The sequence below is a fragment of the Zophobas morio genome, unplaced genomic scaffold (assembly GCF_036711695.1).
Source record: "Zophobas morio isolate AGI-343-1 ecotype UQ-CSIRO unplaced genomic scaffold, CSIRO_AGI_Zmor_V1 ptg000736l, whole genome shotgun sequence".
Classification (NCBI taxonomy): Eukaryota; Metazoa; Arthropoda; class Insecta; order Coleoptera; family Tenebrionidae; genus Zophobas; species Zophobas morio.
Genome location: NW_026972839.1, coordinates 89,737 through 116,789, shown reverse-complemented (window position 1 = coordinate 116,789; position 27,053 = coordinate 89,737). Strand labels below are relative to the sequence as shown.

General features: G+C 19.0%; 1 protein-coding gene and 1 long non-coding RNA gene across 2 annotated transcripts; one reads left to right on the top strand and one right to left on the bottom strand.

Annotated features, from left to right (window-relative positions):
* The first annotated feature begins 1,756 nt into the window (after positions 1–1,756).
* Positions 1,757–2,449, top strand: LOC135121825 (uncharacterized). The gene is made up of 4 exons (XR_010279136.1): positions 1,757–1,804; positions 2,045–2,130; positions 2,189–2,304; positions 2,363–2,449. It is a non-coding gene; the product is annotated as an uncharacterized LOC135121825 (long non-coding RNA).
* Positions 2,450–21,746: 19,297 nt separating this feature from the next.
* On the bottom strand, positions 21,747–26,232 carry LOC135121831 (galactosylgalactosylxylosylprotein 3-beta-glucuronosyltransferase 3-like). Its single transcript, XM_064046110.1, has 9 exons — positions 26,156–26,232; positions 26,007–26,089; positions 25,666–25,744; positions 25,554–25,603; positions 25,279–25,383; positions 25,015–25,119; positions 23,822–23,916; positions 22,654–22,757; positions 21,747–21,799 (listed from the first exon to the last, which is right to left on the bottom strand). Exons 1-9 carry the CDS (start codon positions 26,184–26,186, stop codon positions 21,747–21,749), a joined length of 705 nt encoding a protein of 234 aa, XP_063902180.1. The 5' UTR covers positions 26,187–26,232.
* Positions 26,233–27,053: the final 821 nt, after the last annotated feature.

Below are 27,053 nucleotides of genomic sequence, written 5' to 3'. Positions count from 1 at the left end.
CATTGTACTTACTCGATATGGAAACCCAAAAGAAGCCTAATTGGCTTTTTCATATAATAATAAAAAAAGCTTCCTTCACAATATAACCATTACATAACACTAAGGTAGAGTAGACACAAGTACTGAAGCTTCAAGTTTATTACTCCTAGCAAATCCGGAATCAATGATTGCATATGCAGCACAACAATTGTGGAGAAATAATTTTAAATAATATTGGCCAGAGTGCTTTAAATATAGTTTTAGGAAGGTTATTAGTACAAATATTAAGGACTACTTTGTCAATAGCAAAAGAATGTAAAGCCTATAGTTTGATAATGTTACCAACAAGGTTTTTTCGTGGTCCCCGTCGTCTTTAAACGATTCCGCTCCTTTATGAGGCACGTAACCACTCTCTGGGCGGGATCGTCACAGAAGGCACAAAGATTTTCCCTCCGCCGGCAGGCCTTTGCCTCAGGCGATAACGAAGTCTTAAGAATAGTTTTCGGGACTTTGAAGGGACTGGCAAGGAATTACTTATACGAGTTGATAATAATTTGTTACTTTTGAAAATTGTGCTTTCCCCTAAGCACTTTCGAACCACCGGTTGTCAACTTGAATGTACAACCGTTGCAATTTACTAAGTTAGGTGGGTTACCTAACACTGGTAGCAAGAATATCTTTAATTTCTTCCTTAAGACCATTTTAAAATTGTTGCTTCAAAACAACTCCCTTAATCCCAGCTATCTCAGCGGATAGATTAAAGTTTATAACATAATCGGCTACTGAGCCTGATTTACGAAGAAATAAGAGTTTGTTTCTAGCCTCCTTTGATTTTTCAGGAAAGTCAAAGCTGGCCTTAAGCATGCTAACAAACTTCCTAAATAAAAGTTTTACATATTTATTAGCTTTACTCTGAAATCACCAAAAAGCTGAACCAGCATAAAGGATCTTCTGAGAATCTTGAACAATTTTCCGACCCTTGAAAAATTTATGTCAAGTTAACACAAAGTATTTAAATGTTCTCTGTCAATTGAAAAAAGGCCTGGTTCTTTAACGGAAATAAAGTTGAAAGTAAATTATCTGCTTTGAAGTCCCAGTTGAAAACAATAGAGGGAAGACTTATATTCGTCGTAGGTTAAATGATGAACGTTTATATATCCTTGATACTTCAAAACTTACTCTTCAAGTAATTTAATTTATAAACTTTCTTTAGCTAAATCTGAGAGTTGTTTGGGCAAGACTTGCCGCAAAACTTTTTTTTAAGTTAATTTATGTTGTACCAGGCCCACCACTACTTTATAAAACTGTACATTTTAATAGAAAGTCCTCTATAATAGATTCTTCCATCCTTAAATAGGATAAAAAACAAAATAAGTAATTATTTACCTAAAAGAAACCATGGAACTGTGCGGTATAGATTTTGAAGATGGAAGGAGTAGATAGATACAGGTTAAAAATTTCTTTTGTCTATGCGTAAGTAAAATAGCCTTGTTAGGTCACCACTACTCCAAAGCCCACCTTAAGTGGAAAAAGTTATTTATTGATATAGCGAAGCTATTCATAAGCATTGGAGAAATAAAACAAGTCAATTTATAATTTGGTGGTGGTTAAAGACAATAAATTCGACATGACTTTAACTTTATATATAATTCTAATAATTTTCTACAAGGAACAATACTTATATATTAATATTATACATGCAGTGCTGTACTTAAAAGCAAGAATTGCATAATACCTCGTTACTTGAAAAAAAAAGGAAAACTTTCTATTTTACGAAAAGTTTTTTAAAAGCCCTCGATGTCCGTAGTCTTTTATTAATGAAAGCGTACTTATTTTTCACAGCAACTTGTATATTATATTAGACTATTACATGTTAAAAGTTTTAAAGAACTTTTATTTGTATTTAAAAAAAAATTGTTGTTAAAAAATTTAGAATTTTTAAAATTCCTTTTCTTGGTTATAGCCGTTCTTAATAAAGAATATAGTATGGTTTAATTAATTATTTAAAAACCAAATTTTTTATTGTTTATCAAAAATAAAGAGTATTTAGTATCTTTAATTACAGAACTACTTTCGCTTTAGCTAAGAAGAAGCACCCGTTACCTTTAAATCTACGTAAAGCTAATGCGATTGAATTTATTAAAGTCAAAGGTACTTTTTCTTTAAATTAAAAAAAAATGTTTTTTTCTTTTTATTTCTATATATCCAGGCGAAACTTGTGACGCACAACTCGCCGTTTTACTTAATTGCTATGCAGCTAATAATTTTAAGGATGAGTTTTGCAGTAAGGAAATTGAGTCTTTTAAGGAGTGTTCCGCGCGTTTGGTCTTCTTTTAACTTTTAAATTAAAAATTGAAAATTAACAGCCTCCAAAAAAAAATAGACTGGAGATAGGAAGATTATAAATCCTTTAAAACAGAAGCTTGATACTATTAAAAAAAGGAACAGAGTAGATACAAGAGGACCTGCAGGCCCTTAAACTTTTTGTCTCTCAGTATAATAAATTCTTGTTATTTACAATAAATTTTTTTTTTTCTGTTCACAAGTGACTCTACTTTTGAACAAAAGATTTTTATTTGCTTGTGTAATTCTCTTGACGTATATGTATAGGGTTGAAATTATTAATATTTATTAGTAATTTTAAATTCTTTTAAGTAGTAAAGCTTAATGTTTTTAGTATTAGATCTTTAAACCCACGCGGTATCCTTTAAAAAAGAGTAATTGTTTTTTTATTTTTTGTATTCGAGTCGTGTTCACTCTACTTAATTAGCCCCAAAATTTTGTTTTCAAGAAAAATTCTTTATTTTCAAATTGTAGGACATATTTTTTTATAATAATAGTACTTGAGCTTAAACATTAACCTACACGAGGCTATTGTATTTTTTTACAAAAAAAAAGAAATTCATAAAGAACTTACTTTTACTCCTTTATTGTAGAGTTATTAGTCAATTTAGAAATACTTCTTATTTGCCTAAAATTTTTTTTGTAAACTACTATTTAACACATAGTAATATAATAGAAATAGGATATTTCTACTCCACTAAAAAAATTTACTTGATATTAATAACTTTAAAGGGTTATTAGTTACTTTTTTCAACTTTAAGCCTGATACGGTAGCTGGTGGGTTGAAGACATCACCTGAAGAAATTGCATTTACATAATAGTTTATACTTTAGTTTATTTTCTTTACTCCTGTCAGCTTTTGAAGAAAGGCAATAATAGATTGGATTCTAATAAAATATAATTTTAATATATATTATTTTTTTAAAAGGAACGTTCTCCCAAAAAACTTGCAATGAAATAACTTATTTGAGTTTCAGCTAACATATCTTCTTTAGTTGACTTTTCAAGAATTTTAAAAATAAAATGGCTTTTGCTAAACACAACTTCGAAATGTATGATTTTTTCCCAAAGGCCTTCTAATCATTTTAACGTTCTACAATTCTTAAAAAACGTTGTTAATCTTTTTAATTTCTTATTTTTCTCTGATGGTTTGTTTAACAAACTTAAAAGGTAATAACTTACTATTTACTATAAAAATACCCTATGAAACTATTTTTGTTAACCTTCAAAGTCCAATTGACTCTTTAATAAGGTTAAAAAAATTAATTTCATTGCGAACTCTACTTTAAAACCTAAATTATTAGTAATAACAAGTTTTTATATTTTAAGATATAAAAACATAAACCTATATTTTTAAAGGCAATATAGCATTTCTTCCTAGATTATGAAATCCTCTTTTACTATTAAAACCGTTTAAATCGCTTTATTATTTTTATAATTTAATTATAAACTGAACTGCAAAAAAATTAATTTTTATTCTTAAAATTTAAATAGCATGAAAAAAAGACACTTTTCTTTACGCAAACCCTACTACAGATATTTTTGTATGCGATACTTGTATTTTTGCAACATCCCATATATTCTTTGCGATAAACAATTTTTACATTTAGATAATTTTTTTTAAAGAACTTTTGTATTTTATGATAATTTTTAACTTTTTGAAGATAAGGAAAATTATTCTTAATTTACATAAATACTATACTAATTCGGCGTCTTTATATGCCTTAACTCATCTTTGCAGTTTCCTGATGGCTACAGTTTAAGGCGGAATGGGGTTGTCGTCCTTTGATGGAACACATGCTTGATATAGGCTCGTCCCCTTCGATCATTTCAAAATTTTAACCAAGTTATCTAAACGAAAGTCTTTAAAATAAGTAAATAAACTTTTCTTTTGAACTTTTTTTAAGGCATTTTTTAGTAAGAACTACTTCATTATTTGGCTATCCATTTTTTATTTTATGTAGACTAATAAAGCTTCTTTTTATATAAGTTAATAATAAAAAAATTGTAATATACAATTAACAAATCAATTTTTAACTTAAATTTTTAAGCCCTTCTACTCGCGTAAAATCCCTTCACTTTTTCATTTAAAAAATCTTTATTTTTTTTTATAATTTTTTTAAATTTTTTAATAACAAAAGCATAAAAGTTACGCCACGCTTCGTGAGGCTTTAAAACTCTAATTTACTAATACATGCGTTTCAATTTTAACAGAACTAACAAAAAAAGTGCGTTTCGCTTTCCATTCCAGAATTTCAATGGCAAGTGTTCATCTTTTTTTTTTATTATAAATTTCAAAATCAAATGATATAAAATTTGAACTACAGACTTTTTTTTTAGTATTAAAAAAAAAAAATCAGAATTATCAGAAATTTTGAGGTCATTTTTAGTTTTTTTTTAATTTCATAAAGATCTACTAGTGAAAACTAGCCATATTAAATTTTTATTATAGAATTCGAATTTATTATAAACATACATTTTAATTCAATGTTTCGATTCCCATGTTTTCCAAAATGAACAAAAAAAAGTTTTTTAAAGTACTGTGTTTATGTTTATTTTTACTATATTAACTTTTTATCCTACATTTAAATTTTTCTAATATTATATATAATAATGAAAACAGTTATTTACTAATAAATTTTTATTGAGTTCTGATTTGAAATTTAAAATGTTATATAAATTCAAGCAAATGTATTATCACTTGGAACTGATTCTGATATATAAATTTATTATTGTGCTACATTATAGTTTCTTTAATATAATTTATATACACACATATATATTATTTAGAAATTCGTGCTATAAAATTTATTAATTTAATTTTTTTGATTATTTTTTTAAAAAATAAATTTACTTTTTCTATTGTATGTAGTAAAAATATTATTTACTGATAATGTGAAAGATTAAAATTTTTTACAAATTCGAGCAGATAATTTTATTAATTCAATTTTTATAATTACTCTTAAAAAGTAAACTTACTCTTCTAAAGTTATTTTAAAATAAAAAATTATTATTTACTATTAAAATGCATTTTTTTGGTTTTTCGATTTCAACTTTAAATTGTTCTATAAAATCGAGCAAAAATAATTTATTAGTTCAATTTTATAATTACTTTAACTCAATAATTTACTTCTTCTACTACTATTCATAATAATAAATATTTTTACTATAAAATGATTGTTTTTGTGTTTCGATTCGAACTTTAAATTGTTTTACAAATTCGAGCGAAAAATATATAAACTTAATTTTTACTATTTGAATTTACTTTTTCTAATATTATAAATAATAAATAATATTATTAACAATGAGATAGAATCTTTTATTAAAAAAAATCGTCTATTAAAATTTTTAAAAAATGATGATATCGCCTTTCGAAGCGTATTATCTTACATGACGCCTGGGGAGAGCTTGTTGAACTTTGGGTGAAACCTTTGCGAGACTTGCTATGTTCAATAGGAATCTGTCTTCATCTTGGCAAGTACTTACAAATGAAATCCATGGAGGTAAGAACTGTATAATGAGTAATGTTCTAGGGATACTACTGCTCAATTCCAGAGCCATTGATAGAATTACATAATTCGTCTAAGTGATGAACTCTATGCTAGTGTATAGTTTAGCGGTGCTATTAGTATGTATACTCGATCCGCCTTCCGAGTGATTGGATATGTGTAGTATTAGATTAGTGCTAATGTGACATATATGCGGTGGATCTCATTAAGCTTGCAGATATTATATTTGAAAATTGTACTCAAATTTATATTTTTTTTAAGAGCCTTTTTTTATTATAATTTTTTCAAAAAGTGAGCATACTTCACTAGAAAATTTAGGAGATTAATTTTTATAAATGTAAATTGTATAAACCCCTGAAAACGAGTAGAAAACCAACTTCAAATCTTTTTAGTAAAAATTAAAAAAAAAGGAATAAACATAATAAAATATAAACAGAAAAAAAATATTGATTAAAAATAATTCGAGAATTTAGTGCCCACTTTGCTAATAAGTAAAAAATAAAACAAAATTATGTGGATTTAGGAATATCAGAATGACGTCAAAAAGTGAAATTTTTAGGGAAAGTAGAGCAGTTTTCGCTAAAATTATAGTAAATTTAAACTATACGAATGCCGTAGAAAAGTTTGAGATTTTTTAAAAGTAAATTTTAAATTTATAAAAAAAAAATAAATTTAAATTAAATTCCAAAAAAAATTAGAATTCTTTTTAGCGTCAATGAATTTTTAAATAAGTGCGAAGCACGAAAATAAATAGTTAATGCAGATTTTTGATCAAGTTATATTATATATTGAGTAATATTTCTAAGACTTTTAAATCGTCTTCTATATACTGTTAATTTTAATAGATTTATTATTATTATAATGCCATCTACAAATTTTATTTCAAAAAAAAAAACAAAAAGTAAAGTGCTCCAAAATAATTTATAAAAAAATTCTTTTTAAAAAAGTAAAAAAAAAAAATAATCTTTTGAAGCCCTCATGTTATTATAATAATTAATATCAACGCCATCAACAACCAAAATAATAAATGCGGAAAATTAAAAAATCTTTTCAGAAAAAAATTTATATAAGTACAAAAATAATCTTTTAATGGTTTTTTTAAATTATTATTATAAATATTACTATTACTAATACCATTATCTACAAATTTTTTAATAAAAACGCTGAGCGATGCAGGAAAAATAATAAATTTATAAAAAAATTTATACGGTACAAAAATAATCTTTTAAAGTTCTCGAATTCTTATTAGAATTACTTTTAATGTTAGTATTATTATTTTCTATAAATTTTCTTAATAGAAAAGCCGAACGCGGCTCAATTCTTTTATAATAATCATCAACGACGGAAATAATTTCAAATCCAAAATGGAAGTAAAATTCAAGCGCCTCCTTAAAAAATTATTAACATTTTATAAAATTATAAAAAAAAGTAATAAAAAATTTTAATAGACTATAAAATAGTTTACGGCGCATTAAAAATTATAGTAATAAAAGGAAAACAAGATATAAAAATTCATAAAATTAGTAAAAATTTAAATTTTGTAAATTTTTTAAACGAATTATAAACTTTTATTGGTAAGAAAAGAAATAATAATTTAAATAAAAAGATAAAATGAATAATTTATTATATTTATAAAATTAATAAAAACTTAACAAAATTAATAACGTATAATAAATTTTTAGTAATAAAAAAAAAATAAAAATAAAAATTTATAATCATAATTAAAACTTTTTTAACTGTAAGGCGGATTATAATTTTATTAATAATAAAGGAAGCGAAAAATATATAAGAAAAAGAAAAAAGAATTTATAAAATAAATAAAAATCATAACTTTAAAGGAATTATAATTTTAAGAATGCAAAAAACATTTTATAAATAATAAAACGAAAAGTATAAAAGAAAAAGAAAAAAAATTTATAAAAATAACTAAAACTCTGAAAATTTTTTAAAGAAATTTTAAATTTTATATAGAAAAAAAATACAACGAAAAATAAAAATAACAAGTAAAAGAAATCATAAAAAGTAATCAAAAATTTACAAAATTATTAAAAAAATTTATAATTATATTAAAGTAACAGTAAATAAAAATATGAAAAGAATTGTGTAATAAAAAAATAAAATAACTACTTATAAGATTTAAAAGAGCTAATAAAACAATACATAAATATTAAAAAAAATATGTATATAAAAAAATATGACAAAATACAATATAAATTTGTATAATAAAAATTAAAAAGAATTAAAAAAAAAATTTTTTTTTTGCTGGAATAAATAAAAAAATATACAAAATAAAAGAAATATATAAAAAAATTTAAACAATGTAAATTTTTTTTGTGAGAATAAATTAAATAATATACACAAAAAAATATTAAATTATATTATAAAAATTAATAAAAGTTGATAAAAACTTAAAAGAAAAATCAATTTTATTTAATAATTAAATATAAAATATCATTAATTATATAATAAAAATAAAATAAAATAATTTTATAATAAATTCAATTCTTAACGTTTTTACAAGCAAAAAAAATTATTAAAACTTCAACGTAATAATAAGAAAAACTTTAAAAAAAATAATAAAATATAGATAATAAATTTTACTTTAACTTTTTCATTATAAAAAATAAATACACTTTAAAAATAATAATCAACATTATAAAAAAAGATAAAAAAAATAGTAATTAATTAATTTGTATAAAAATAAAAAAAATAAAAAAAAATACAAAAATATGAATTATTAAAACAAATAAATAATAATAATCAAAAAAATTAAAAATATAAAAAATAAGAATGATTATTAAGATAATGATGACAATAATAATAATAAATAATAAATTTACTTTATAATAATTATAATAATTAAAATAGAAAGTAATATAATAATACTAATAAAATAACTCTAAATAAATAAAATAATAATAAAAATATATTACAATAAAATATTTACTTTAAAATTACAGTAATAATAATTAATGTAAAAAAAAAATTTCAGTAACATAATAATATGTAATAATAAAAAAATTACTTTGAAATAATTATAATATTTAAATAAGGATAATAAAGTATAATAAAAAATTTCTTTAAAATAATCAGTATAACATGTAAAATAATAACAAGTAGTAATAAAATAAATTACTTAAAAATAATTATAATTAAAATAATAACAACAATATTAATAAAAATAAATTCTATAAAAATTAATAATAATAAAGAAACTACCATAAAATAAAAATAATAATATAAATAATAGTAAAATTACTTTATTACTAGTTTGAACGTGCAAAGTAATAAAAGATAAACGATCTTCCTTGCAAATAGCAAATGCGTAATTCAAAAGTAAACTTCCTTAAAAATAAGAAAATAATAAATCATTCATTAAAAAAATTTAAAAAATAAAAAAAATTCACTAAAAAATTTTATAGAAAAGATAATTAACTCAAAAATTTTTTAATGTATTACCAAAAAAAAGTCTTTTTTAAGTAATAAAAAATATATATATAAAAAAAAATAACGAAAAAAAAATTAAATAAAGAGTGATAAAAATTTTATTACTATTAAATATATATATATATATATATATTTAAAAAAAATGAGGGAGATCAATTTTACTATGAGAATGAAGCACGTGATATCTCGACAGGCAAACATGTGGTACGGTCATGTGGTATAATGACACATGATATATATGCCACCGCGGTAAGAGCACGTAGTTTTTGTCAGAGTTCACTTGAACAAAAAACAATAACGAATTTATTTCATAACAAAAAGTTAAAAAAAAAATTAAGAAATGAATTTTTTTTAATGACTTCAAAATTTTAATGAAATTAATAATTTAGAAAATAATAGAATTTAAAATAAAAAAAAACTTTAAAATTATCCCTTAAAAATAAATATAAAATTCATTTTAAATTTAACGAAATGAAAAATATTTTAATAATTGAAATTTTTAATTAAAAATTGTAATAGATAAATAAAACATAAAAATAACGAAATAAAAAAAATTAATACAATTTTAGATATTAAAAACTTAAAAAAAAAACCTGAAACATAAAAGAAAAAAGAAAATTTAATAAAAAATTAACTTTAATAATAAACTTATAAAAAAGGTTTAAAATTTTTATATAAAATTTTAAAAATAATAATAATATATAAAAAAACTTAAAATTTTGACTAAACGATAATAACGAAATAAAAATTAAAAATAAAAGTATAATTTATAAATATTAAAAACTTTATATAAAAATTTTTTAAAAAATATGAAATATAAAAAGATATTAAAAATTCATTAAAATTAATGAAATGAAAAATTTTTTAGTAACTGAAAAAAGTTTCAATAAGTTTATAAGGAAATATAATAATGATAAATAAATTATAAATAATAAAGAAATAAAATAATAGGATTTATATATATTAATAACTTTATGAAAAAAAAATTCTTCATAATAAAATAACAGTTGAAGAAAATTTAAAATTCATTAAAAATAACGATATAAATTTTTTTAATACTAAAAATCTATTAATGAAAAAAAAAAGCATTAAAAGTATTTTTTTTAATGAATGTTGAATAAAATTTATATAATTTTTTAACAAGAAAAAAAAAATTTTAAAACTATAAAAATTTACAATACAAAATTCATGAAATTTATTTTACTGTTAAAAAAGTATTTATTTATATATTTCTTATAAAAATTTCTGAAACGTTTTATCTGTACAATTTAATTTTTTTAAAAGTAAAAAAAATTAACACAGAAAATTTATAATAAAACAACTCATTAAATTTATTTTTTTATACAATTTTTAAATTTTTATAGAACTCTTTTTAATAAATTTCTTATAAATTGTTATAAAGTTTTGTTTTCATGCAGCATTTTATTTTTTTTTTAAAAAAAGTTTTAAATACAAAAATTAAAACAAAATTAATTAACTTTTGTATACTATTAAAAAATATAAATTTTTATTAATCCCTTTTCTTAATGAATCTGTATAAATTTTTATAAGTTTTCTATAAATTTTGTAAAAAAAAAAGTTTAGTTTTAATAATGAGAAAAAAATTTAATAAAAAATTATAATAAAACAAAATATATAAAATTTATTTCTTTACACAACTTTTAAATTTTTTAAAATCGCTTTTTTTAATGAATTTTATAAATTTTATTTTTGTTACAAGTTTAAAAACTTTTCAGTTTCAATTTTAAAAAATAAATATTTAAAATAAAAAAAATTATAATATATAAAAAAATTCATTAAATTTATGTAAATTTTTTTATTTTTACAAACCAATTTTATTATTCAATTTAGTATAACCTTCTATAAATTTTTTTATAAATTTGCTTTCTACAATATAAAAAGCATTTCAGTTTCCATATTTAACAAAAAATTAATATAGAAATATATGACGAAACCAAATCCATTAAATTTATTTTAAATATTTATTTTTTAAATTTTTATAAAACCCTTTTTTTAATGAAAAATCATTAATTTTGCAAAAATAACAATTCTATATTAAAAAATTAATAACAAAAAAAAATCAGTAAATTTATATATTTTATAATATTTTAGTAGTTTTTTATTTAATAATTTTTTATTTAAAATTCTTTTATAGTTTTCTATAAATTTTATTTTTTTATTACAAGTAAAAAAATTTGGTTGTAATTTGGAAAAAATAAAAATTTAATAAATAAAATTAATAACAAAAAAAAAATTCATTATTTTTATCTTTTTTTTTTTTAATTTTTTTCAAATAATTTGTAGTCACTTTTTTAACGTCTTTAACGATTTTATATAATTTAGAAATTTTTTTACAGGTAAAAAAAAAAATATAGTTTCAATTTTTAAGAAATAAAGTTAAAATATAAAACATTTATAATAAAACAAAATTACTTTAAAAAAATTTTTAATAACTTTTAGAATATTATATTTTTATTGAACATTTTTTTAATGAATTTTGTTCAGTTTCTAAAAAAATTTAAATATAATAATTTATTCACTAAATTTATATATTTAAAAATTATTGTAGTTTTATTAATTAAATTTTTTAATGAATTCCTTTAAAATTTATTTATAAATTTTTAGAAAAAAAAATGACTAATTTATAGTATATAAATTGTAGTTTTTTATTGAGCAAATTTTTTAATCAATTTCTTTTGGATCATAAAGTTTTTCACAAATAAAAATAATAAGTTATCATTAATAAGAAGTAATTCAAAAGAAAAATTTATAATAAAACAAAATTTATTCCATTTACATTTTTTAAAAAGTTTTTAATGTAAATTTTAATATTTTTTATATTAATTATTTTTTTGATGAATTTTCTTATATTATTAAGTTTTCTATAAAATAATTTTTTTTAACATTTAATATAAAATTTTATAGTAAAATAAATTCACTAAATTTATATATTTAAATAAAAATAGTAGTTTATTAATGATTGATTTTTTTAATGAATTTCTTTTAAATTTTATAAAGTTTTCTATAAAATATATTTTTTGTTACAAGTAAAAAAAAATTAGTTTCAATTTTTAAGAAATAAAACTGAATATAAATAAATTTTATAATAAAACAACATTTATTAAATTTATATTTTCTAAAGGAAAAGTTAAATTTTTTTTAGTTATAATATAAAAAATATTCATTGAAATTAATATATTTTATAAAATTTTTATTGATCAATTTTTAATGTATTGCTTAAAAATCTTATAAAAGTGCAACCGAGCCCTCTTCTTCTGTAGAGCGATAAGCAGCCCAAAGTCATTATATAAAGGCCGTTGGCGGTATTTCCGGATTTGCCCGGCCGGCTGCACAGGCAACCAATAGATTGGTTTTTATGATAAACTAAAAAATATATAAAAGTGATATTACTTTATTTATTATAAAGGAAGAGTTATAAAAAATACAATATTCTTCGAAAAAAGGAACCAAAAAATAATGATATTCAATATTATAACCAATAATAAATAGATATAGAAAAAATTATTAATTTTTAAAAAGTAACAATAATTACTCTTATTTTATTCTAAATATAATAAATTATTAAATAAAAATATAAACAAAAATTATAAAAAACGGATGAGAAAAATTGTAAAATATTTTTGAGACGAAAAAAATTTATCCATTAACAATTATTAATACTATTATTATTAAAATAAAAAATTAACTTTATTTCTAACTTTGTTTGTATTTATTATTATTTATTATTATTTTAAAAAAAAAGTATAAAACAAAATTATAAAAAATATATTTAAAAATATTTTTCCTAAACTTTTTTGTCATAAAGAAATTATTGATAAAATTTTAAACAGAAATTATAAACAATAAATAATAAAATTTAATGAAAAATTTAAAATTTTTAATTATTAAGTAAAATTATTATAATTATTATTACAAAATTAAACGAAATTATAAAATACGAATTTGAAATTTTTTTTAAACTTTTTAGCATTAAATAAATTACAAATAAAAATTTTATCAATAAATTTTTTTTTGAGATTTTTATAATATACAAAAAGAAATCATTAATAAAAAAATTCTTTTAAAATTATTACTATTATTATTAATAAATAAATTGAATATTAATATATTCGCAACTTCATTATACTTATGAGTATAATTATTTAAACTAATTTAAAAATTTTTAAAAGCTTTTTATTAATAAATAAGTTATTAAATAAAAACTATATAAAAAAAAACATATTATAAATAATAAATTTTTATAAACTAAAAATAAAAAAAAATTTGTTAAAATTGAATTTCAAATTATTTTACGAAATATTATTATTATTGATAATTTTTAATGTTTATAATTAATTATTTATAAGTTCTTTAGTAATTATTATTGTTAATGAAAACTAAAAAAATTATAAATAATAAATTTTTAAAAGTTTTCTCAAGTATAATTAAGGAACTCAAAAAAAATATTATTAAAAATATTTAAAAAAATGTAAATTTTTAAAAATTAACGACTTTTTTAAAAAAATAAACTTGAAAAAAAATTATTATATAATATTAAATTTTTTTTAGTTTATTTTATAATATTATTATTAATATAATTATAAAAAAAAATTTTATGAAAGTTTTATAAATAATAGTTATAAATTTTTATAAACAGTTATAGTATGAATTAGGAGCAATTTAATTTTTATTAAGAAATGTTCAATATTTTTATAACGAACTAATAAAAAAACAAGCAATAGTAATTAAATAGAAACCAAAAAAAAAAGAATTTAAAAAAATTTTTATAATACCAAAAAATAAATCATAATAAAAAGTTAAAAAAGAAAATAGTGATTGTACATAAAGAAAGAATTAGAAATTATAAATGATATAAGATTTTTATTAATACATATTTAAGATTTTTATAATAATCTGAAAAAAATAGTTATAGTAAATAATAATTGGAGTAGTTAAAAAAATATAAATTTTTAAAATTTGATAGAAAATTGTTAAAGTTTTTTATTATATTATAAGAAAATAAAAAAAGAAATCCTAAAGATGAAAAAATTATTTTTTTTTAAATTTTTATAAATAATTAATGGAAACCATAAAAAAGGAATTAGAAAAAAATTATTTCTTATATTTTAATAAAAAATTGTTAATTTATTTATAAAATATTTATATAAATTAATAAAGAATTTGATGTATAAAAAAAATTATAATAAAAATTAAATAAAGAAACATTAAAGTTTTAATAAAAAATATTTTTATTTGGTAAAAAGAAAAAAAAATTTAAAAATTATAATAAAAATTTCTATAATTAAATGTTTAAGTCAATTTTTTAATTAAAAAATAATTAAATTATAAATTTTTGGAATTATTTGTTTAACTAAAAAAATATCAAAAAAGTGAATAAAAAATTGTCGAATTAAAAAATTATAATAAAATTTTCAATAAATAAATGTTTAACTAAAAATTCATTTCTTATTTAAGAAAAAATTATTAATTTTTTTAAAATTTGTTTAACTAAAAAAAAAAAATCAAAAACTAAATATAAAATTCATATGAAACTGTGGAGCATAAAAAAATAATAATGAAAATTTCTATTAATAATTGTTTAAGTAAAAATTAATTTTTTTATTAAATAAAAATTCAGTTATTAATTTTTAGAGTAATTTATTTAATTATATAAAAAAGAAACAAAAATAAATGACAAAAAATTTATATTATTATATAAAACTGTTGAGTAAAAAAAGTTATAAAAAAGGATTAAAAGAATATAATAAAATTTCTATTAATAAGTGTTTAAATATAAATTAATTTTATAAGTATAAAAAAAAAAATTACTATTATAAATTTTTGTATTTAATTTTTAAATCAAATAAAAAATTTCAAAAAATTACAATTAAAAAATATATAGAAATCTTGAGTAAAAAAATGATTTTTTGTTTAAGAAAAGGATTAAAAAAATTATATTTAAAATTTCAATAAATAATTGTTTAAAAATAAATTAATTTTTTAACAGAAAAAAAAATTAATTTATATATTTTTAGAATTAATTGTTTATATATAAAAAATGAAAATTACTAAATAAAATTATATATAAATATTTAAATAAAACTGTTAAGTCAAAAATTTATGGTGAGAATTTCTTTAAATAATTGTTTAAGTATACAATAATTTTTAAGTAGAAAAAAAATTAATTTTAAATTTTTAGAATTTATTAAGTGAAATTTATAATTAAAAATAATCTTAAAATAAAGAATTCATATATTATAATATATTAATAAAAATTTATAAAATAAAAAAAAAATTAAAAAAGGGATTAAAAAATAATTTTTTAGTATAAAAATAACATTATAATTAAAAATTTTAATATTAAATGTTTAAAATAAAAAATTATAAAAAAACTGTTCAGTAAAAAAAAAATTTTTCTTGAAAAAATTATAAAAAAGAATTTATTAAAAATTGTAATGAAATTCTATAATTGTTCAAGTAAAAAACATATTTTAAATTAAAAAAAAATTGTTAAAGTATAAATTAATTATTCAATAGAAAAAAATTTATATATAAAAATTTATATAAAAATGTTGAGTACATAAAAAATTATAAAGGAAAATTCTATAATTGTTTAAGTAAAAATTTTTTTAATTAGAAAAAAGATTATAATTTTTTATACTTGTCTAAATACATAAAAAAAATTAAAAAAAATGAATAAACATAATTAATATGTTAGAATAATATAAAACTGTTGAGGAAAAATAAAAGTATAATAAAAATTTTATTAATAACAGTTTTAGTATGAATTGTTTTTTAAGGTAACAAATTAACTTATAAATTTTTAAAATTAGTTGTTTAACTAAAAAAAATTAAAAAAAGGATAAATTAAAAATATATAAAAAACTCTGAGTAAAAAATTATAATCTAAAAAAAAATTAAAAAAGGAATTAAAAAAATCTAATAAAAACATAAATAGTTTAGTAAAAAAAAAAAAGATTGATGTTCAAAAAACTTTTTTTAATAAAAATAAAATTTTTTATTTTAGAAATTAAACAAAAAAAATTTTTTATTTTAAAAAATAAATAAATAATCAATTTTTAGATCATTAAAAAAATTAGAGTGGAAAATATAAAAACACTTATTCGAGCGTATTTTCCAGCATTTAAAATTTCAGTATAAAATTTATCGTTATAATGAACCGGAAATAAAATGCTATTCAAACTTTTTAGTTCCTAATTAAATTAAAAAAAATTGATAAGAAAAAAAAATTAATAAAAAGTAAAAAGTAAATTTTTTTTTTATTTTAGAAAAACATTTAAAATTTTAGTATTAATAAAATAAACAAAAAAATTAACCCTTTTTTGCGACAAAATAAAATTTTTTTATACAAAAAAATTTTTATAGAGAATTGCGTCATAATAAAAATTGAATTTTAAGTTGACATTAAAATTTATTTATAATAAATCTTTTCTGTAATAGGTTTTTTTAAAAATCTTAAAAGACTAATAAAATAAATAATATTTATTGCTCAATGAAAGAAAATGTATGTAAATTTTTAACAACTCGGACCTCCTTTAAAAAAAATTAAAAAAACACATAAAAGAGTAAAAAATCTCTATAAAGTTATATATACGGTATACAAAGTCAGTACTTAAACTAAGAAAAAATATAAAAAAAACTTAAATGCTATAGAAAATAATGATTTCAAATTTCGACTTTAATTTATAATAAAAAATATAATAAAAAGTACTAAAGTTTTAAAAAAAATATAATTCAACTAATTAATTTCAAAACGCCCTTAAAGAATTTTTTGAAAATTAATTTAATTTTGATTTACCAATATATCTTCTTTGCAGATCTCTCGAATTATCAGACCTTGAATAAAAGAATCACTTTTGTACTGTTTTGCGAATGAGTATCTTTAAGAAACTTAACTATATTATTTATACAAAAAAAACCACCTCCATTTTTATGAGATAGATGATTCAATAAAATATAATCGAAATGGTTACGTAAAATAAAATTAATTTATTTTCATTTACTTTTACTTTTAAAAAAAGGAGAAAATAATAAATATTACATAAGATATTATTTGATATCTTGGTTACTTTCTTTACACAGTCAAGATAGTTTGCTTGTGTACACGCTCTATTTTCATTACATCCATAAAAGGTTTCTTTTGTGATGGTGTGTACTTAAATATGTTTATTCTGAATGTTTTTTAAGATTTTTCAATAAAATATAAAAAAAAATTGGCTATAAGTTTAATTTGTTTAATTAGTTACCACGAGTCGTATTTATATAATCACAAACTAAAATTTGCAAAATGTTTCTTTAAATATTTTATAGAATGTAAAGAAAAAACAAATTCGGCAAGAAGTTATATTATATTTAAATATTTCATGGCGTATTAACAGACATACACAAATTATAAGTTCAGTGACGCAAAAATGAAAATTTATAAATTTTTTAGTGAAAATCTTTTGTTAGCTAAAAAGTTTTTAAGATATTTTTATAAAATGTAAAGAAAAGTTTACATTATTTTTAAATATCACAAGACTATTTTACAGAAATACACAAATTATAATTTTGTAATCGCAAAATTATATAAACTTGATTTTACTATTAATTTTTTGTAAAACCTTTTTTTTTAACTAAAAAGGTTTTAGAAGTTTCTCAAATTTTTAAATTAAATTTATTAAACAAAAAATCGGTTAAGAAAAGTTGATATTATTTTCAAATACCACAAGTTGTTTTAGAAGAATACGGAAACTTAAGTTTTAGTGAACGTAAATTTTTAAAGATTTAATAATTGTTATTTTTATTTTTAATAAAATTTTATTTAGTTAAAAATTTTATTTATATAGTTATTAGCTGTAAATTTAGCAACAGTGAGAATGCAGTACGAACTTGTTATAGATGAGAAGTTTTAAATTGTTTACAAAAATCTTCGACTTTCAAAGTTTAAGAATTTATAATTATTTATTAAAAAAAAGTAAACAAATTTCTTAGTAATATTTAAAAAAGATATAATATTAACTAAAAATTAAAAATATATAAATTGAACTCACTTTAATTTAAGGATGATATTCTGGTTTTTGTAATTGTAAAATTTAATTACTTTAAAATTAATATCAAAAAAAAATTAAAAATTTTGTTTTTTGTAAATATATGTTTTTTAAATACAGTTTAAAGATAAATTTTTTCTGAACTAAAGTTTTTTTTTAATTTTTTTGGTTTAAATTTATTGTTCATATAAAAATTTATCTTGTCCTTAAAAAGATGTATATTTCTGTTTTTTATTATAATATATTTTAACTTACTCTAACTAAATTTTTTTTTAAAAAAATTTTTTTCTATCAACTATTTTTTATTTTTTAAATTAATCTGACTTCTAGTTTTTTTCTTGTAAAATAAGTACGTAGCTACCTGTCAAAATTATTGTTTTTTCTTCAGTAAATAGTTATTATGTATAATTGTAAAGAGTATTAGTTTTAACTAAATTTAATATATAATAATTTTAAAAGTCCGGATTTTAGTAAAGGAGTAATTAAATTTTATAGAAATTCCAGCAACTTTTTTTTGTATTTATCTATTATTTAAAATTCTAGTTGCTAAAACTTTTTATTTTTTCTATCATATTATTATATATAGCCAACTAATCTTTTATTATTAAATAAATATTGTTAATTTTAGCGTTATATAATTAAGTTTTTTTATTAATATAAAGTCTTGTTCACAATAGCGTATATAGTAAGTTTTTCGATTTGTATTATTAAAAAATTTATATAAAAGTTTTGCAAATCTGCCGTTTAAGTTTTGCCTTTTTTGTAATTTTTTTAAGCATTTTAAACTGGCCTTTATAATTCCTTATAAAAAAATTTTAATTTATATTCAGAAATTTTGCGAGTATGCCTTTAAAGTTTTGCTTTTTTGTAAAATTTCAAGCCATATAAACTGGTATTTTTCCCTGCAAACAATTTTTAAATTATATACGAAATTTAACGAGCAAGACTTTAGAGTTTGGTATTTTTGTAAAAATTTAGTTTTTTAGTAGAGAATTTATAAAATTCTTGTATTGAACTATAACAAGTTTAAGACAAAGTCTAGAATATATACCTTTTAAGTTTAGCAAGATGGTAAAAATTTAAAATAACTTTTAAACTGGAAAATTTAGTAAAATTCCTGATAATACTAGAATATTATCCATACAAAAGACTTGCAAATGTGTAATTAGAATTTTTCAAATGTTAACGTATTTTTATTTTATAAAATCTATAAATCAGTGGACTATCTATTATAAGATTTGTTCAAAATCCAGAAAATATGCCTTTAAAGTACTACAAATTTGTAAAATTCCAAATTCTTAAATAAAAAACAGATTCTCAAAGCCGATGAACTATTGTTTTCATTATAAAAGAAAATTATTTTTTTCCGGTGATTAATATTGTAACGATTTAAGTGTAATATAGACAGAAGAAATAAATTTTTATTTACAATATTGCCGTTAAACTTTCTTAACCATATACATATTTTACGTAAATATTTTAGTAATAAAATTAATTATTTTATACAAACATTATTTTTAACGAAAAAATAAAATTATTTTAAAACAAATTTGTACAAAGTCTACAGATATTATTTGTAAATTTTCGTATAAATTTGTCTTTTTTAATTTTCAAAAATGAAGCAGCACAGTTAATGCTGTTTAACTTGTGGATCTTTCCAGTCAGCACAATCCTTTTCTAAATAATAATATTAAGGTTAATCAGGTATAAATTATAGCTTTAACGGGAATTTAAGAAATAAAAAATGCCGTTAAAATTTTCAATAATTTACTTAATGTTACTCAAAAAAATAGTACTGAGAAAGCCAATAATGTTTGTATTATCATAACGTAAAACAAAGAATATCTTCAAAACTATATTCAGAACTTGTTGCCATTTTATGCTTTTTTCCTTTATAAAAATGTCTACCGCTTAGAAATATGTATGCAGAACAGTAACAGTGCTGGCTTGTGGATCTTTCAGTCGGCAAAGTTTATTTTCTGTAAAAAATAAGATTTTTATTTAGCTTTTTTAAATTAATTTTTTTTTATAACCAAAGTTGAAAAATTTACTAAGATGCTACTATTATTGTAACTTTGCAGTTTTATTAATTTGTTAAATGCCTTTAAAAACAAAATTTTGAATAGTTTTGATGCTGATCGTTTACGTGGAAGAACTTTAACGGCTAAGTTTTGTCCCCCTTGTACAAAATAGTTTTTTACCTGAATTCTTTTTTTAACTATTCAAGTTTATTTTTAGTACAGATTGACAGTAAAAAATTACTATTATGCCAAACTTTATTGCAACTTTGTATTTCTATAAACATTTTTAACATTTAAAAAAGATTGCAAAATAGGAGTATTGCTGATCGACTTGTAGAGAAATGAATATTTTTATTTGGCAATCTTTTTATACCAATAATTTTGTTTTTAAAAAGGACTGACTATAATGATCAATTTATTTTAACTTTGCGAATTTAATAAATTGTAAACGCACTTAAATAAGATTTTAAAATAGTAGTGGTACTGATTGATTAGTAGAAAATTTTATTAGGCGGCGGAGTTTTGTCCCTTAAAAATATAAGATTTTTACTTGGCAATCTTTTTACTATTTACTACAATTATTTAAATAAAGACTGACTTAAAAATAAAAAAAAATATTATAATCGTAACTTTTTTTAAAAATATTGTTAAAGCACTTAAGAAGGAATGCAAAATGGTAGTAAAGCTGATCGACCTGTAGAGAATCTTTCTAGCAGGCCAAAATTGTTCCAATTGAAAGTAAGAATTTTACTTCCCAATCTTTTTTATAATATTTATTTCTATTTTCCAAAAAATGATTGACTTCAAAAAAATGTGGAATAATAAACATTGTAATTTTGCATTTTTAGAAAAATTTCATACGCATTTAAAAAGATTGCAAATAGTAGTAAGACTGGCCGACTTTTAGAGTTCCTTTAACCTGCGAAGATTAATAATTGGTAATCTTTTTCAATATAATTATTTTTAATTTTTTGATTAAGATGGATTCTAAAAAAGTACTTTAATGATAAACTTATTGTAACTTTGCATTTTCACCTGAAATTTCAGATTGCTAATCGACTTGTAGGGCAGCTTTTTAGCCGGCGAAGTTTAGCTTTAAAAAATTAGATTTTTACTTAACATTCTTTTTTATACTAATTATTTTAATTTTTTTATAAAAGATTGACATTAAAAATTGTGATATTTAACTGGAGATCGACTTGTAAAATAGCGTTGAAGCCGGCAAATTTCAATTTATTAAAAAAATTCTCAAATTTTTTTTTAAAGAAGCTGGTGTGCCGATATGTATTTTTACTTACAATTTTTTTAAAAAATTTTTTAACTTTTGAAAAAAAATTATTTGCAATAAAAAAATGTGCAGACTTTTATTAATATTTACATTACATCTGCCACGAGGTTTAATTTAATTTCTGTTTCATTGTTTTTGTGTGCCAAACTAAAACTTTCGAGCCTATTTAAAAAAATTTAATATAAAAAAAACTTTAAAAATAATTTTTTGGTATTAAACATTAAAAGATTAAGAGTTTTCCATACAAAATATAAAGATTAACATTTAGTTTAAGAATTTAAAAATATATATTTTTTATGAGCCTTCAACAAATTTTCATAAATTTATCCTTTTTGTATACACGAAGGCTAAATGTTGTTTATATGTATATGGAACGGGGTGCGCACGACGTTCTCTTTTATATATCATAATTATTATTTTCCCTTAAATTTGTCAATAAAATTATTACTGTGATCCTAAGTCTTTAATAATTCTTTCTTACTATCTTAAAAACTATAATATACTTTATACTAATATTATTTTACTCATCGTACACAATATATATTAGTTTCGAGGCTCAAGACTAGTAAAGTCAACAGCTTATAAAAACTATAATTTAATAATCATTAGAGAAAAAACTTTTTTAGAAAAAAAATAAAAGTATACTTACTAAACTTTTTTCAAAAAATATTTTTTTTTATTAAAATAATTATAATACAACATTAAAAAAAGCTAAGAAACATGGTTTATAAAGATTTTTTTTTTAGTAAATATATTTTAGAATTCAAGTCTAATTTAAAAGTTCTTTACAATAATTTATATTCCAAAGAAATATTTTGATAATAAAGTTGACCAGCGAAATTATAATATATATTATAATCAAATTATGCAAGTAAAATTTTTTAGAGAAAAAAATTTAATTGTTTTTAAAAGAAAACTAATAGAACTTTGTATTGTTAATTATAAAATTTTTAATCTTTAATTTTTACTAAATTTATAAAGTTTTATGAAATTAATTTAAAATTTCTTTTTTTTACAATCTTCAGCTTTTGATTCTAATTCATCTGAAGAATTGATGAGCTGCATAAGGAAATCAGTTTCAAGATGGCCGTGCTTGGCGTTGTCAGGAATCTTCGGCATGCTTTAAAAAAATTGATATAAAAAAGGAAAGATATTAGAATAGTTGCAATACTGTTTAGATTAATAAAAATAATTAAAAATTAAGGGAAACTATTATGAAAAAGCAGCACAATTTAATTAATTAAATTCTAAAACTAAAAAAATAATGTTGTATGAAGTAGTTATACATGTAATTTATTCAAATATAAAAATTAAAAAAGAAATGAAATTGTTTTATAAAATTTAATAAAAATAATTAATTTTTAATTTTTTTTAAAAAAAGAAATTTTAAATAAATAATCTTTTTTTTGCTAATAAAATGTTTGTAACGCAAATATATAAAAACTCAAAAATCAAAATGTTACAAAAATAATAAATAATTTATAATTTATTTTGAAAGTAAAATTAAAATTTTAACTTGAAAAATTATATTTTTTACTTTTCATTATATAAATTTGTAAAGAGAAATTTTTTTTAAAAATTTTTAAATGAGAATAAAATTTTTTATTATTATAGTGGGTGATATAAATTTATTTAATTGCGAGATAAAAAAGTCATTTCCTTATCGATAACAATTTTTTTTTAAAAAAAATACTTAAAAAAAAAATCGCAAAAGTTTATTAATTTTTTTAATAATAAAAAATTATAAATAGTTTAAATTTATTTTATATTTTATTTTTCCTTATTTTTAGGTAGAAGGTAGTTCTTAAGTTAAAACAAAGCAAAATTCATTTTTAAAAGGAATTATTTTAAGTATAAATCGAAATTCAGTAATTTTGTTAAATTAATTGTTTTATTAAGAAATTAACAATGATTTATAGATAAATTTTTTTAAAGATTACCAAGTTGGACTGAAAGGAAAAGTGAAGGATTTTTTTTCGTAATTTTAATAATTTTAAATTAAAAAAACTATTTCTATTGCGGATTAAGAATTTCAAGCGGATATTAATAATTAAATTTAAATAGAATTTTCGACTTTTAAAAAAGTTTATAAAATAATAATTGAAAAAAAAAAAGAATTCTACATAATTATTTGTAAAGAATTTGTAAAATAAAAAATAACAGTTCGATGAAATTTAAAAATACGGCGATTTGCTTAAAAAAGTGACGTTAAAAGCAAAAGATGCCATATCAGTTGGAAATTTTCTTTTTCTAGCAAATCCAGTTTTCCATTTTACTATCTTTTTAAAAAAAAATTTAAAAAGTATTATAGTAAACTTAATAATTCATTTTTTTAGCAATTTATAATAAGTACTTTATTTATATAAATTTATATTATAATTTCTTTGGTTTTGTATTTAATTTACCATTGTAAAATTATTTATTTTTAATTCGTTTGTATAAAATTTTCTTTAAAGTAATCTTTTTTTAATTTTACTATATTCCAGTTTACGAGTTTTTACAAAACGTTACAAGTAAAAAATTTTTTTTAATTTTTTAATCAAAACTATAAATTTCTTAATTATTTAGAAATTAAATTTTTTGATCCTAATTTTCCCCTAAAGATTGCGTATACTAAAGTTCTTTTACAAATTTTTATTATCTTAAAAAAACATTTTCAGAATAGTTTTTTTTGATAAAATTTATTTATCATTTAAAACTATAAAATTTATTATAAACTAATTTTCCTCAACGATTTTGGTTAATTTTTATAAAAATAAAAATTAAGTAATATTTTGAAACTATTTTTTAAATTTATAAATAAAAATATTTAGTTTGGTTTTACTAAATTCATTTTTAATAATATTAAAAAGTAATTTTTGATGTAACAAAGTATTAAAGTTTGTTTAAAAAAGTTATTAATTTTTTATAAATCTGAACATTAAATCGGTTGCCATCTATTTATCAAATATAATTATATAAAAAAATATTATTATTATTTAAATCAATTAATTATACTTTACAAGTATTATAAGTTAAAAACTTTCTCTAAATACCCTTGTCAAATTTAGTTATTTAATAATTTTTTCTTAAAATATAAGTACACTTTGAGGGCTTGTAAGTTAGTAATTTTTTTTTATATATATATATAATTTATGGTGACTATAAGCATAATTACACTAATTTTTTGGTAATTTCACTTAAGAAAATTTATCTTTCAAGTTATGACTTCTGATAAAACTACATATATATAATATGTTTATCCAATTGTCCATACTTTCTTCTACCAATACAAAATATAATTATTTTAATTAACTCAAAATATACTTGACTTTTTTTTAATCATAACAGAATTTTAATTTTTTTAATTAGAATATGCATATATAATAAAAAATAACTTTCTTATTTCGAACTACTGGTCCTTCGAAATCTACACCACCTGCAAAGCCAACAGGCCAGATAGAAACTTTTTGAGTATTGCGCATCTCGTTAAAAATTCGTTTCTGCCGTAAAAAAAGCTTAAGTGATATCTTTTCTTCCCTTTAAATTAAATTAAAAAATTCCACACTTTTTTTTCTCGTAATAAAATTATTAAATGTTGTTTCTACTGCGTCTTAGTAAATTATTAAATCAAATGAACTTTTTAAATAAATAATATAAACGTCATAAGTGTTGTCATCATCAGCAAAATACACGACCCCTCGAGAAACTTTAAAAGACCGTATTGTTTTTAAAGCAAAATTACGTTGATGAACGCCTCTATGGATCTAAATGAAACTGAAATAAAATGTATACTATAATAGATTTATAATAAAAAAAATAAGTTATTTTGAAAAAGTTAATTCATAAAAATTGTATAACAATATATTATTAACGGTTATTAATTTTAAAAAAAAGGCATAACAATTTTGAAAACATTAAATTTCTATTAATTTACGCGATTTGCTGAAGGTGGAGTTTTATAGTTCAGCAACGTAAAGTTTACTGCTATTCATTACCAAAATTTATAAGTTAGCTTTAAAATTAGTATTTTTTATAAGTCAAAATACTTGAATCCTTTACGAGTTTTTTGACAGCGCTGGAAATATTGTTACTATCTTCTACCACAATCCAATGAATGTTATCAACCTACCTTAAAAAAAGTAGATATTACCACTGCAAATTTAATTTAATGTTAATAAAAATATTTTTTTCAATAACTAAAGATTTAAAAAAAAATTTAAAAAAATTAATAGTAATATTAGGATTTCATTCTTTTATATTTTTTAACAATTTTTTTTTTTTAAAAAAAAATAAAGTTTTTTAAAATTTTGTGGTTTTCCCTTTAATTATATTAATTAAATTTTAAATTATAAATTTTCATTCCTTCTAAAGTTAAATAAGCACTCACCAAACGTAGTGTAGCAGCCAAACGTAATAAATCTCCTATTTGTGTGGAACGGTAATAAGTTGGTGTTATTACGTATATTATATCTACTTCAGAAGTGTTAAGCTGTACAAAAGAGCTCCACCTTGTATAAAGTAAAGCCATAGCACAACCCGCTAGGAGGCCCAATGGAAAACTCATCATTAAAAATATTAAGACTGGAAACTTTGGTAATTAAAAATATATTATAATTTTATGTTGTTAGTTAAAGTTAATAAAAGTTTTCATACATTATTTAGATAAAGACATGTTTTTGTAATATAACAAATCTACGGGTGCCCTCGCTTGTATTTGCGGTAACAGTCCTGTAGTTAGTAAACTGGGTTATCTTTACCTCAAGGACGAATAAAAATTTAAGAATATTAAGGTAAAAAATCATCAGCTTATAAAACCGAGGAAATGCCTTCTATAAAACAGCAATTGGAACAAAAAAACTCGTAGTTCTTAAAAAACCAACTAAAAAGTAATTATTCGTTTTTTTTATTAAAAAAAATTATTATTCTCAGTTAAAAAATATATATATTTTTATTTATCTTTTGTGTGAATGTGAATTACATACTGAGTAGCTAACACTATTTTTTCCCATAATTAGTTTCCTATAGTTAGCAAGTTAATATATTAAAGCAAATTGTAAAAGAAAAATCTAAATTTAACTGCGACGAAGCTATAAAAAGCACCACCATAATTGTTTTAAAGAAAGTTTTGGCAATATAGCCTGTCGCATTTATAAAGTTTGTAAACAATAACGCGTGCCGATCTTTGTGCATTTAGTAAATAATATCCTTTACTAATTCTATAAAAGTCTTAGATATATCAATTGGTTTGAGTTTAACCACTTTTTAATATTAAATATGGCCACTGGTATTAGTATATTCCTTTAAAGATAGCAAGGACCCAAACTCTTTGAGAGATAAGAATCCTGAGTTTAGGGCGAGTGGGGGGTATCCATTTAAACTAAAAGTATTTATATTATTACTTGATTACCTTATAGTACAAACTATAAGTTATATT

Bases quoted from the DNA above. Each gene is read 5' to 3' on its own strand.
- LOC135121831 (XM_064046110.1), bottom strand. From the start codon at position 26,186: ATGATGAGTTTTCCATTGGGCCTCCTAGCGG. The intron at 25,384-25,553 runs GTAAATTAATAG...AGTTTCATTTAG, and splicing joins CTCCACCTTCAGCAAATCGC to ATCCATAGAGGCGTTCATCA. The intron at 22,758-23,821 runs GTATTTTTAAAT...ATTTTTTTAAAG, and splicing joins ACTTTTTTAAGCAAATCGCC to CATGCCGAAGATTCCTGACA.